This window comes from Ricinus communis, chromosome 6 (genome assembly GCF_019578655.1).
Source record: "Ricinus communis isolate WT05 ecotype wild-type chromosome 6, ASM1957865v1, whole genome shotgun sequence".
NCBI classification, from domain to species: domain Eukaryota; kingdom Viridiplantae; phylum Streptophyta; class Magnoliopsida; order Malpighiales; family Euphorbiaceae; genus Ricinus; species Ricinus communis.
In genome coordinates, this window is record NC_063261.1 from 15,558,845 (window position 1) to 15,574,180 (window position 15,336).

General features: G+C 31.6%; 1 protein-coding gene across 1 annotated transcript; it reads right to left on the reverse strand.

Annotated features, from left to right (window-relative positions):
- Positions 1-4,558: 4,558 nt before the first annotated feature.
- LOC8287695 (putative disease resistance RPP13-like protein 1) lies at positions 4,559-9,731 on the reverse strand. The gene is made up of 3 exons (XM_048375849.1): positions 9,100-9,731; positions 5,030-9,000; positions 4,559-4,926 (listed from the first exon to the last, which is right to left on the reverse strand). Exon 2 carries the CDS (start codon positions 8,916-8,918, stop codon positions 5,055-5,057), a length of 3,864 nt encoding a protein of 1,287 aa, XP_048231806.1. The 5' UTR covers positions 8,919-9,000; positions 9,100-9,731; the 3' UTR covers positions 4,559-4,926; positions 5,030-5,054.
- Positions 9,732-15,336: the final 5,605 nt, after the last annotated feature.

The following is a 15,336-nucleotide window of genomic DNA, read 5'->3' on the forward strand; positions in this document are numbered from 1 at the left end:
TAGCTGGATTTACTTTCTGTCCTTTTATTTTTGCTTTAATCTATGATGGATGCCAAATATATGCTATATGATTGCTAATTAAAACTGATCAGATAGGCTTAAGCCTTAAAATTAGACTTGGCATTGAAATTATAGTTTATTAGGTAATAAGATATCATATTGGACTTTAATCTAAAATTTATGTAGACTTAATGGATTTTGCCATACTTATTTAGGTTAAAATTGGGCTATATTAGATTTAGGGTCACTGAATTATGCCTCTCCATAAAAAGTAGTTAATTCGGCTTAACATGCTTGGTTATTAAAACATAACTTGTAATTGCACTAGACTAGGTATGCCTTGTACATAATTGACTAGCACATTAGGTTAATAACTTTGAATATTGGACTGAGCTTTAATAAAAAGGGCTAGATTTAGATGGACCTCACATGCTATAGTTCTTGATATGTAGAAATAATGTGTTGCATTTATAGGAAATAGCCCGTTAAATACTAAAATTAAAGATCAAAATACATAAATCAGAAAGTTAGCTTTCTAACAAAAACAAATGGCCAAAAGCAAAAAGAATGGTCGAGAGGAGAAGGATCCATCTCTGGATTTGTGACGTAAGTTTTCTTATGGAATCAAGAAATGCCACTCATTAGTAAAAGTGTCCCGGTGAATTACCCGGGTGGTGACTTCTATCTCCGTGCTAGCCTTTCTGACTAGTTAATATATTCCCAATTAGGTTGAAAGATCTTATAGTGCCGTAGTCACTAAAAACACTTGAGTGCGCGCCCGAAACCGCTGACCACAATAACTATTAATATAATTTAAAAAAAATTAATATAATTTAACTATCTTTAGAATAATGAAAAATAAAATAAAATAAATATAATATGTTAATTGCAGGTATTACAACAAATAAAAAGATAAAAGAAACATGACTTAAAAAATGTGGTCCCCTTTTCCTCTTTTATGCTAAGCTTGTCCTCTTTGCACTCTCCTCTCAGCGTACGTAACACATTTTCTTTACACTCCTCTCAGCGTACGTGACACATTTTTTTTTCTGGATATATGATGCTATATAGAGCCTTAAATTTTGGTCCGTGGCGCACATCATACTGTATTCCGGTCAGGTAATGCGTGTCATATTTTTAACGCATGTTTTTTTAAAAATAATTTATATTGATTAAATCTGTACTAAATATATATTAAATATAATATTAAATATTTATTGTTTAAATGTTAATTGTTCATTGGTTGATAACTTTATTTTATTTTAAAAAATATCTCTATCATAATATAAATATTTATAATATAATTGTAGCTTGTTTTTTTTTTATTTACTAATAAGTAAGGACATTTTATATTATGTTTGTATTATATGCCAGTTTGAATCGATTAATAAATATGGTGTTCATTAATGATAAATATCCATTAATAAATAAATGAATATTATGCTTATAAATAATGAATGTTTATGTGAATCACAAAAAAATTTAATATGTATCACGAAAATAGTAAATTTAATTTTTATAAAGAATCAACAGTATTTTCATCTGAAACAATATTTCATATTGATATAAGAAATATATATAAAATTATAACTACTGATTTAACAAGAATAAATTAATAAAAAGTCGACTATATTGTTATATAGTAACTTAAAAATTATGGGCAACGGTTTTGGGTGCGCACTCAAGTGTTTTTAGCGACTACGGCATTGCAAGGCTTTTCAACCTAATTGGGAACACGCTAACTAGTCACTAGGACTAGCGCGAAGATGGAAGTCGCCACCTGCGTAATTCAACGGGACACTTTTATTTATGAGTAACGTTTATCGATTACATAAGGAAGCTTAAGTCACAAATTTAGATATGGATTCAGAAGTCAACCTCCTTATTTGTATATATTTGTCTTTAATTTTATTGTTTAACGAGCTATTCCCTATAAATGCAACAGTTATATATTATATATTAAGTACTACAACATGTGAGGTCCCCTTAATCTAGCCTTTTTTATTAAAGCCTAACCCATACTTCAAGTTATTAACCTAACTTATTAATTAACTATGCACAAAGCCCACTTACTCTAGCCCAATTATAAATTATGTTTTAATTTTCAACCTTTAAGCCTAATGGACTATTTTTTATGAAAAGTCTCAATTCAATTCAGTGATATTAAATCTAATATAGCCTAATTAATTCAATTAAAGCATGACAAAACCCACTAAGTGTATATGGATTTTAAATTTAAACCCAATATATCATCTTTTTAACCTAATCGACTATAATTTTCATGTTAGGTCCAATTTTAAGGCTAATGTCTATTGTTCAATTTTAATTAGGCAATCAAATAGCAGATGTTTGGCATACATCCAAAATAAAGCAAAAATAAAGTGTAGTAAAATTAAGTCTAGCTATTACAACCCTCCTACAACTAACGCATAAACTAAGTTACATTGTACAAAAATACTAAAAATCACATAAAAATTCAAAATATGGTCAAAATTTGTGTAGAGCCGAATCGACACAAAAGAAGACACAAATATCGGCTGGTTTTGCATCTTTTCTCGATCCTCCCTCGCCTAGAATCCAATTTAACATGCACCAAAGGTAAAAACATGATTAAAACTCAAAAAATGAAGCAAGAATCATAACAAAACAAATCAAATTAAGCCAGAAATCATAAAAATAATACAAACCCTAGAAAATAAAAAAAAAATTAATAGAAGGCAGATCTTAGATTTCAATCATGCAACCCTAGAAATCTAATTCAATTGCAAAACTATAAAGAATACACAAATTCAATATGTAATCCTAATCATTTGACTATTAGATTCAAAATCTAAAAGCAAACATATTATCAGATTCAAAATCCAATAAAATTAACAATATATTAATTCATAAGAAATCCTAATATAATAATGTAAAATATAGAATACAATAAAAAAATATCCTAATCATATTGCTAGAATCATAAAAACATAAGAACCAGTTGAAAGGAAAAGTGATGTTGATGATGCTGGACGTGGGAAACCTTTTGTAGTTTGTTGATCTGTGAGTCTCTAGAGATGATGAGACTGTTGAATCAAGGATCGGTTGAGAATAAAGCGTTACTTAAGTTTAGAAAATCTTCTGTCGTTCCACAAAAAAGGTTTCCCAGTCTAGAATTCTTTCTCAGTGACTTTGCTCTCCAGTTACCAAAAAAGCTCTATGCTTAATCGAACGTATGTTTTTAGTATTTTCAGTAACAGTAGCCTATAATCCATGTAGTTTCCCTAGACTTAGAACTTAATGATGTATTTATAGAGGTAGGCTTTTAGAGAACCCTAGATGTATTAAATAAATATTAATAATTAATTAAATCCCTTAATTTTTTCAGATATTTAGTTAAATGAATATTCATTTAAAATTAAATAAAATCCAATAATTATTATTGAATATATTTAAAGTCCAAATAATTATCATAAATATCTGCTAGAAACTTTTTTTTTACGTGAAACGACGTCTAATTTCGAAAAATAGTTAATTGGCACTGTGTAAAGCTAGTTAGCTTCAAGGGTAAAAAGTTTTAAAAATTTTAACGATTTAGTCCCTAAACTTGTAAAAACGGTTGTTTCACCCCTCAAACGTTTTTTTGCCAATTGAGTCCAAATTAATTCTAGCAAAGCAATTTTGGTTCAATTATTCTCAATCCTAACTTGGATTCGCTCGTCCTCAATCTCCCGAGACCCAAGAAAGACAGTAACTTTCATCTTTGGTTTTTTCATAATTTCTTCAATCCGAAAAATAAAAATGGATGCTGACAAAAATATTGTATATGCGGATGCTGTAAATTTTTAGATATTGTTAAGCAAAAATATAGAATGGCCGGATTCTAAAAGTTTAAAATATTAAAATACGATATTATAATTTAAAGTAATCTAATTAAAATTTAAAGCTATTTTTGCTTCATATACTTAAAATTATATAAATTAATTATTAACAATTTTATTAAAAAATTTTAAAACTAAAAATATAATACATTATAGTTTACAATAAGATTAAAAATTAATTTCATCATAAATTTATTTTATTTTATTGTAACAAATAAATTTTTTAAGACTATTTTTAATTTATATAATTAAAAAATTATATAAATTAATTGTTAATATTTTATTAATTTTAAATTAGAATCTCTTTTTAATCTGAACAAGTTCTAATTTAAATTAGAGTATAATTATTTAATTTTTAGAGTAATTTAATCTTAATATTTATAAAAATAATTTTGAACATTTTAAGTGATTTTTTAATTAAATAATAACAGCACAATTACATTAGTGTGCAGCACTTTTCTCCTTCAAATTCTTTTGAAAAAATTACGAGGCATCAATTTCCAACTAAAATCTTTAGAAGCCCTTTCCTTGCAATTGACAACACTTTTTACCTGTAATAGTAAAGGACTAATCAGTATTAACAGCTCACCCTTTTATTTTTGTGGGTCATTTTCATCCAGTCATCGAACAAGTAGCCAATTTTGCAATTACTGAAAAATGGCAGTAAAAGAATATTTTCAGATGACAAGTTTGCTATCAAATCCGAAAAAATTTCACATATTCTTATATTTTTGAATCTTCATTTTGAACAAGAGAATAAAGATAATGGGAGCAGAATACACTGTTAATGGCGAATCCCGATTTAAGCATCAACAACATTTGGGAGTTCAAAAGAAAAAAAGAAGCAAAGTCATATCTCCATATTTATGCAAACTTTAGAGTAAGATAGGCAGGATTGCCAGGTTGATGTGTTCTATAATGAACAGTAGACAAATTAGCACAGCAGGAGAATCCCATTAATTTCAGAAATGAACGGTGCATCCAATCTTTAGCAAGCATCATCAGCTTAAAACTTTCAGGAACTCAGCTAAGGCTATTCTGTTGGAGGATAAGTCACCAAGAACTTCTGAAAAAAAAAATCACCAGCTTGTCAACAGCTAATCAGATATATCTATATCTAATAACTGAGATTAAAAAACATGTGAAGACTCCACTATGAATGGACATACCCGACAAGCTATTTTAAATGCTTGCTTACTGAATTACACACACGAAAGGATTTTCCCCAAAAAGCATACGTCTTTCTGGAATCTGGGAAATGATGGACCAATAGTTGCCTTTCTCTTCTAAGTAATGCTCTAAGGAAGGACAGTAAGATATGTCTAGTGTTTGAAGTGAAACTGGCAGGCCCTCCTTTGGCAAGGATGAAATACTTTTGCAGGAATGGATATTCAGTATTTTAAGGGAGGTGAGATTTAGGATCCCCTTGGATATGGACTGCAGATTGTCAACTTCGCTGATAAGGAGATGCTTCAAGGATGTGGGAAGTAGGCGGCCGTCATCATCAGGAAATGAAACCATTTCTACCCTATTAATCTCAAGACGTTGAAGAGAAGAGAGACTAGATAGTCCCCACTCTGACATTGCAGTAGGCATTTCCTTACGACAACAACTGGTTATGGTCAGTCCTGTGAGATGAAGGAGGCTGTGCTTGAAATCTGTAAAGCATTTGACATTTTGACAGACTGGAATAGAGATGTGTTTGATATTACTGCAAACCAAGCTCTGCAAGAGCGACTCCAATTGCAATAAATCTGAAATATAGATGAGCATCTTTCCTTCTTCTTGAGAGGGTTCGTATGTAGATATCCCAGAACTATACCAATATATGTGTCCGGGATCATTTAGTTCATCTCCATACATAAGATAACCTTGCTTATGAGAATCTTCAAACTTAAGGTACGTTAATGTTTGTGGTAAGCCAGTTGCTGGGAATTTAAGTTTTGGACAATTTCCGATTCTTAAATGTGCAAAAGATGCAAGGTTGTATAGCTCGTTTGTCAGTTTCTCCAGGTTCTTACACTCATCCAATATCAAAAACTCGAGATTGCAAGGGAAACCTTGATCACCACTGGCGAGGACTTTAAGGTTTAGACATTTTGTAATCAGTACACGCTTCAGACAACTCAGCTCCTGTGTCCGACATCCATCTTCCCATAGAACTGATAGGTCAGAGCAATCTTCTACCTTTAGAACTTTGAGTGCTTTCACTTCCCACATAAGCCTTTTCTCTAAGCAAGCCAGCCCTGAAATTCCACACAACTGCAAGGATGTGATATGCTGAATATTAAACACTTTTCCAAGAACTACCTGACTACAATTTTCTATTTCTAGTGTAGAAAGAGATGGTAGACTTGTAAGTGAATCTTTCAACTGCGGGCATGCAACAATATGAAGATTTTCAAGGGATGGGAGATGTTTAGGTAATTCTCCCATCAATTTGGGACAATTCCGTAGCTCAAGGTGATGGAGACGAGGGAAATTTATGGCACTGCAAGTCCAGTGCTCCCAATCTGTCATGTTCTGGAACTGCAGACTTTCAAGAGACTGAAAAGGCTTCCAAGAACGCAAGTCATCTCCATAAAACTCCACGCCAACAGTTCTAACACTTTCTGCGTTTTTTATGGATAACCTTCTAAGTGAGGGTAGTCGACCAAGCGATGGCAATGACATGCTTTTCATGCAGCTGATAAGATCCACCTGCACCAGTTTCACAAATGAGTGCTCCCCCAGCCATATTGGGAAGCTTGTGCCACCAAAGAAAGCAATTGTAAGAATTTCCAGATGTGTCGGAGGTTGCAGCGAGTCAAGCACCAGTGTTTCTTCCCTTTCACTTCGTGAATCATTGAAGTCGTCCCTCCAACGCATCTCTAACGTATTAAGGCCATGCTTATCCTTCAAATTAGCAACCTTCGCATCTTCAATATCCACCACATTGTGAAGCCCTTGTAAAGAAAGTTCCCCCTGAAGATACAACAAGTCCTTTAACTCCCGTAGCCTCAGACCATCACCTTTTCCCACAATAAACTTCGTCAATACCTGAAGACAGGTTAGGTTACCTACCCCTACTGGCATTTCTTGTAATCTCGCTGTCTCCGTAATTTCAAGAAAGTGCAGATTAATTAAATATTTGATTCCTTGAGGCAATGTTGTCAAATTGAAGCACCAATTCAATACCAGCATATGCAAGTTGAGAAGTGCACATACTGATTCAGGTAACCACTTGATGCCTGCATACGCCAAGTTCAGAAATCGCAAATGGTTCAATCTACCGATTGAGTTTGGCAATTGGGTAATGCTAGCATGTTCAAGAGATAGCACTCTGAGGCACTTTAGTTCAGGTAGCAAGATGTTCAACTCCACATCTATCTTTTCACGGTATAGATCAAGTACAATTAATGTTCTTAAGCGCTTCAGTTTACACAGCACTTCTAATCTCTGCGAGATCTCTAACCACTTAGTGTAAGTCAAATTGCGAACCTTATCAAAATCTGCATATAGTTGGCTACCACCCAAATCATCCACTAAGTCAATGAATGTTTCTCCTGCTACAGAATGAGCTAAATCAGTTATGAGATTATGCATCCCAAAAAATCCCCCACTACACTCTTCAAATAATGATCTTGATAACAATTGATTGAAATAGTCCAGCCCTATGTCCTCCATTTTCTTCTTTGTTTTTGACTGCTGCAATAAGCCTTCAGCCATCCATAAAAGAACCAAGTCATGCCAATGAAATTTGTAATCTTTAGGAAATATTGCACAATGCGCGAAGCATCGTTTCAAGTGGGAAGGAAGGTGATGATAGCTCAGCCTTAGGGGTGGAAGAATACCATTATCCTCAGGTAGATCCCAGATTTTACTTTCCAACACTTCTATCCAAGCATTCAAATTCGGTTTACCCCTCAAAAGCCCACCTAGTGTCTTAGCTGCCAAAGGCAATCCTTGACACTTTTTGGCAATTTCTGCACCTATTTCTTCCAAGTCCCAGTATTCATCAAACTTTCTTGTTCCCAAAGCGTGATAAACAAATATTGACAAGCAGTCATCAAATGACAACTTCTGCAGATAATATGCTGGAGTCGTACCCATCTTTGATGACACACCTTCACTCCGAGTTGTAATGATAATCCTGCTTCCTGGTGCCCCTGCTTCAAAAGGACCTCGAAACAGTGTCCAGTCATCATAATTTTCTGTCCAAACATCATCCAGGACGATTAGAAACTTGTTTCTGGACAGCTTCTCCTTCAGTCTCACTTGGAGTGAATTTAGATCTTCACTATCACAATCTTTTGATTGAAGGATTATTTTGGTTATCTTGGAAACGTTGAAATCTTCACCAACCGAAACCCAAGCTTTGAAGTCAAACTCCAGCGTAGTATCATTGAAGACAAGCTGAGCAAGGGTGGTTTTACCGATGCCCCCCATGCCAACTATTGGAATGACAGAGATTTCCGAGCTTCTAGTTTTTCCTTTCAGCAGTCTAAGTACTGCCTCTTTGTCTTCCTCCCTGCCATAAACCTGAGCTTCATTCACCAAACAGGTTGTGGCAGATCTTTCTCTTACTCGGCTGATCCTTCCTCGTGTACCCTCTTCCAAATGCAGGACATCCTTTTCTCTTATGATATCCTCTAACCTAATAGTAATTTTCTCCATCATTGAAATCACCTCAGCGTTGAACTTAACAGTTCTTGGAATCATCCCAACACAACAAGCAGGAATGAATTTCCTCAAATTACTTGTACTGGGTGTGGCTTCCGCCAGGAGCCTGCGTCGCCGAGCTTCGGTGTCAAACTCATCAAGTATGTCTTCAACATCATAAGCTAAGTGTCTAAGCTCGCTGACCCAGACTTTCACCGACTGATTTGTCATCTGCTTCTCCTCTGCATCATCAAGAAAAGCATAAATTTTGTTCAGCAATCTATCCCATTTCTTGAGTTCGTCCAGGACATGACCTTGGCGTGCGTAGTTGAGCAAGTCCATGGACGTCAACTTGTCGAGCAACACCTGAAAAGCAGGTGAAAGAAGAGCACCTCCAACGGCAAGCGCGATCTCCATTGCAAAGAATCGATTGTTGATGGAAACTATTGAGTTCTGTTGTGGTGTGGCTGTGAGACAGAATTCTCACTTACATTATTTTCTTTTTTTAAAAAAAAAGAAGAAAAAGAAAACAAATTGTCAGCTGCGACATAATTTCAAAGAAAGGAAATAAAATATATGAATAGTCTAGCAAGCACACCTAGACTTTCTGTTCTGTTCTATTGTTTTTGTCCTGAGCCTTTCCATACGAACAAAAACAAGATTGATTACATATATTTATCGTAAAATCAAGTTGGTGTGGAAAGAGGAAGGTGCTAAGAAAGAAAAGTAGTATTTGATTGCCTCCATATAATGGTTAGTTGGGTAATATTTAATGGAACATGAATATGACATAGAAAGCATTTGCCTCTACAATATTTTTAGTTGGATAATATTTTATTGAAGAACAAGACAAAAGCCCAGCATGTCAGATCATAACACATTCCCCAGTAGCAGTTTAAGATTTATCAGACAATATCAAAAGGTTGTTCACTTGACATTGGTTTCAGACATGAATCCCTTGTTCGAAGAACAGAAGTAGGCGGTGCTAATGTGCTTCACATAATCGTTTGCACCTACTAAAGGGTAAAGCCAACCTTTAATGGAATTCATCGTATCTCCATCCAATGGTTGAAAAAGCACTGTGATGCCCGACCACATTACTGTAATTTAGTTTTCTCCTTTATGTAACTATTTTTTTTTGTTAGTCTAACTAAATCAATCCTATCAAAAAAATACTTATGAGTGATAAAATATTATCTCAAGAGTTTTGTATAATTATATATCTAAAACTGGATATTCTTAGTTAATATATAAAAGACTCTTTATCTTCTTATTTATATGCTTTTAAGAATTTAAGATATTTGAAATAGAATTTAGTTTAAAAGAAATTTTTTTAATAATCCTATCACAATTAACTTTTTTATTTTTTTATTTTATTTTGAGAAGACGAAAAATTAAGTTTTCATATTTTCTTCTCTTATTTACTAAGGTGAGAAAGAATTAAAGTATCATTTTAATTAACCATTATCAAGAAGATAGCTGAGTTTTCTTCATTCCATTATCAAGAAGATGAAAATAAGAGGCCGGCAAAATGCATATTTGTGGACCTAACAATCATTTAGAAAATTTTAACAATTTAAATTTAAATTTAATCTAATATTATATACATTTAAATCTTATTTTTTTTATCTCTTAAGCACATTTAATTTTTTAATTAATTTAATAAACATGTGTATTTATTTTTAATAATATTTATATATTTATATATACTACACGTGAGCTTGTTAAATGAAGTTGTATAGAATAAAGTTCAATTTAGTCATTGCCTTCTCACTCGGATTTAATTTAGCTTTTTTTCTGAATTTTTGAACTTTTAACTCAAAAACTTTCCATAATTAGCTCAAATTAATCCTATTTTAGAAAAAAATAAGAGAGTGACTTTCATTCTATTGATAAATAAAAAAATAATTAAAAAATTTATAATAGTTGTAAAAACTGTTTTATAATTTTAATACAATAAATATATTAAACAATAAGTAGCTCTTACAACTATTATTCTTGCAAACCCCTCTCATCTCCACCGCCACTATCGTAACTAAATTCATGCATTGTTATTAACAATAAAGTAAGAATATTGACAAATAGAAATATTTATTTTTTAATATTTTTTATTTAAATTATTTATTTAATATAAAAATTAATATTTCCATTTTTTATTCCTTTCACTCTTTTTTCAACTAAATATGTAAATGTCTGAACTAGAAAATCTATAAATTTAGAAAAAGATTGACTTGAATATGAATGAAGAAATTAGTGGCCAATAGGACTTTATTGCTAAGAGTCATTACTAAAGACATATTTAGCCACAACATCGGCAGCCTATGTAAAGTCCCTATTGACATAATAAAGTACAATTATAGAAAAACAAAAAACAAAGGATCTAAAATAGTTGGGGACTTGTTTTGTTACGGGATGATAAAATAAAAATTGATGTTCTTAGTTATTCTCATTTTCATGTGGACACTTGTATTGTTGATGAATTTTATGTCTTGAAGATGCACTTTCTTTTATGGTCAGCTAGATAGGAATAACTATCGTGCATCTTGAGATTTACTGCGGTAGCTACATAGCCAATCGATATTGCCATGGTGTGTGATTAGTGATTGTAATGATATTTTGAGTACTTTGGATAAAAAATAGCTTCGCCTCTCATCTAGAATGGTTAATGTACGGTTTTCGAGATACACTTATAGATTATGGCTTATTTGACATACATTTGGAGGGTTATAGTTTCACATGGAAAAGAGGCAGAGGCACATAGGCTTTTATGGAGGAGAGACTTGATAGATGTTTGGTGAATTCCTTATGGATGGATCTTTTCCCTCAGGTAAAACTAGTATGTTTATTTTCATCGGTTTCAGATCACCATCCTATTAAATTATCTACTGTGTACAAGGTGTCTTGTCGAGTTCAAAACAGCTTCCACTTTGAGAACTCTTGGCTTCTAGAGGATGAATTTTAGTGTATGGTTAATAAAAGCTTGCATGATTCGGATGGGGATTATCTCTTAAATAGATTACAACTTTGTATATCTCATATGAAATGGTAGGGCACTTCTTTTTATAGGCAGTTTGTTGATCGTCTTAGTAAGGCAAAAAATGATCTCTCTATTGCTATGAGATTTAATGGCTCAGGGGAAGTTGACCAAGTATTGAGTCTTTGCCAAACTTTGAATACTTTATTGCAAAAGGAGGAGGTGTATTGGAAACAAAAGTAAAAAAAGTTCTGGCTTCGGGAGGATAACATAAATAGTCGTTATTTCCATATTTCAGCCTAGACATGAAGGAAGAATAACCATATTGAGAGGTTACAAAATGAGGCAGGGGACCAGATTCAAGATCAAGAAAGGATTAACAGGCTTACTGTAAACTACTTCACAGACCTATTTTCATATAATGAGGAGGAGTTCAGTGTTCCAGATGTTTCCTATATCGACTATAGGGTCATCAATGCAGTTAATATATCACCGACAGCTCCTTTTACATTTGAGGAGTTTTGACATGAAACTTTGCAGATGCATCCAAATAGGTAAAAGTTAGTTTCTTCCAGAATTTTTGGGCTGATATTGGTTTGGATGTGTTCAAGTATTGTTTGCATTGTTTAGAGACACGATCATTCCTTAAAAAGGAAAATCCTTCTACTATGCGGGATCTTCGTCTTATTTCTCTTTATAATATCATTTACAGGATTCTTGCAAAGGTTCTAGTAAATAGATTAAAGGTGGTGCTACCTAATACTATCTTTAAGGAGCAATCGACTTTTATTGGGGACGATCAATTGTTGACAATGTAATAATAGCTTTCAAGAACATTCACAGTATGAGAAGGAAGACAAGAGAGAGTAGAGAAGATATTGCCTTCAAAATTGATATCAGTAAGGCTTATGATCGAATTAAATTATCATACTTGAGAGCTGTTATGTAGAGGATAGGCTTTAGCAATTTAAGAATTGAATGGATTATGAATTGTGTTTCTTTTTTTCATTATATAGTGGCGCTTAATGGGTTTAATGAAGGATCAAGGCCTCATGATAGGGAGTTAAGACAAGGAGATCCCATATCTCCATACTTATTTATTCTCTGCTTTGAGGGTCTATCTTATTTGATGAAACATGAAAAGTTTGTAGGATCTATTCATGGAGTTCAGATCAGTAGAGGTGCACTTAGTATCTCACATATGTTATTTACTGATGATAGTTTCTTCTTTTCTCAAGCTACTTCGGAGGAGTGTTATACCATGATACACATTTTGGAGCAATATGAGTAAGACTCGGGTCAGGTAGTCAATCTGGAAAAGTTTGGCATCTTTTTCAGCTTTAATATCTCTCAAGAAACATAGGAGACTATAAAATGAATTTTGGGTGTTTCTGATTATTTGGGTACAAGTCGGTATTTGGGTATAAGTCGGTATTTGGGTCTATCATGTCTCGTTGGGCGGAGAAAAAGGTCCATTTTCAGCCATCTTCAAGATTGGTTATGGTAGAGATTGTTTAGTCGTTAGAATAAGTTGCTTTCGCAAGCTGGAAGAGAGATATTTATCAAAGCAGTAGCCTAATTCTTACCTTTTTATTTTATGAATACTTTCTTATTATTTATGTCTTTGTGTGATGAGTTGCAGCGGATTGATTTTTCTATTACCTTACTCAAAATTTCATATAGGTGAGTACGCGGTCCTGATAAAATCCATCAGGTGGCATGTTCTACTGCCGTCTCATCCCGAGTCAATATGCAATCACAATAGCCATAATGCAAAAATGAAACATATATAAACTGTAAATAAATAAATAATTAAAATATTAATCATTTAATCAGAGATATTACGTAAAATCTTAGCATGACATACGTAGGCAGGTATATGACTTTAACTCACAGTTCTGACGACCTCCTAGCTCTGCTTCGATGCTTCGGGTGGAGTGAACCGAACTGACGGATTTATCTAATTACGGGAATAATTTAATCAGAAAAAGTAAAACATTTGACAATTAGACATAAGCTTAGACTCCTAGGACTGACTAATAGACTTTTTCTTTTGAAAATTCATCTTTTTCCTTTTCAAATTTTTCTGCATTATTTTCTTTATTTCTCTTTACTATATTCTCCATTTTAAAAGATATAAAAAATAATAAAACTTTAAAAGTTAAAAATTATTTACTAATAATATTTTCTTATAATCACACATACAAAAAATTAATTAAAAGTTTTTAACTTAATTTTAAAAAGGCCTCATAAGAAATATAAATTTAAAATGAAAGATTAATGAATTATTTTGAGAAAACAACCCCACCATATAAGAAGATTATTTGGATAATTTTTTATGTTGGTAAACATAATTATCAGTTTAAGTGTTTATCAAATAACTAGTAAGTATGATTATTATTAGTTTAAATATTTATCAAATAAGTAACAAATAAAGTATAACGAGTATGATATGAATTTGATGGTTTAATTGGAGAAAAATTGTAATATAATAATTTTATTTTTAAAAAATTATTCTCTTGATAAAAAAATAGTATTCATGCCGTGGGGTACAAAAATTTAAAACTGGTATGAATTTAATACAATAATAAAATAAAGTCTATTATTTTACATATAATATTATATAAAATAATATTTAAAATAAATGGAAAAGAATAAAGTAAATAATGAAAGTAAAAGAAAGTTTGAATTTGTGTGCATCTTAAGAGGTGAGAGAATCCTCCAACTCCATGAGGTATTGCAAATTGTTGATAAGCTCTCTGAAATATCTCAATGGAGCTTAGTGCAAGTAAAACCTTAAAATTATAAAGTATGTATAAATTGTTTACATCAATTATCCTTTAAAAGTTTTTTTGTATTTCTTTTTCTTAATATGACTCATAATATGAAATTATATTTTTTATTTTATTTTAATAAGAATAAACTAATTAATAATTAAAATTATTTTATAAAATTATTTTTATTTTCTTATAATGGTTATATTTTAAAGATATTTAGAATTCATTATGAAGGTTAACAAATAACAACTCTATGAAATAATATATATATATGAGTAGAAAAAGCTAAGAGGAAAGTGCGAGACCCGAGAAAGCTGTAAATCCCATCATAATTTTTTGTTTTTCTTTCGATATATGTATCCAGAAAAGGGACAACAATACATAAATAGTGTGAGGATTTATTATTATTGTGCTTATTATATAATAAATTTATTAATTATTGAGTTATTTCTTTCATTAAACATTCTTACAAATAGAGTTTTAAATTAATATATTTGATATAATTAAATAATATATTAATAATTTTAATTAAAAAATAATATATTAAATATATATGTAGTATTACTTTTATATATAACTAATACATCAACTGTTCTAACATAATCTCTATATTCATATATTAATAAAATTTTAAAATATTAAAAAATATTATTTGAAAATACTTAAAAGTACCTTAAAAATTGTTAATATCTTTTAAAATATAATAAATTGTATATATAATATTTATAGTATATTTTCTTATGAATTTAGTTATAATATTATTTATAATTAAATAATGACAATACAATAATATATCAGTAAATAAATAAATAAATAAATAAAATTATGCAATTTTTAGCCTGTGTACCTTGTGCCCGGTCCAAAACTTTTTCACTCTATGGCGTCGTTTCAGTTTTCACTCGCATTCCCTTCGAATCAACGCGAGATTCGTCAAAAACAGTCACAGCCTTTTCAAACGGTAAAAACACATCCAATCACAGTCCAACACATCATCCAATGACGTACCCATGGCGCCATCATTTTACCAAATTGCCCTAATCTTTTAATATAAAGACGAATAGAGCCGTTATAAGTTAGTCTTCTC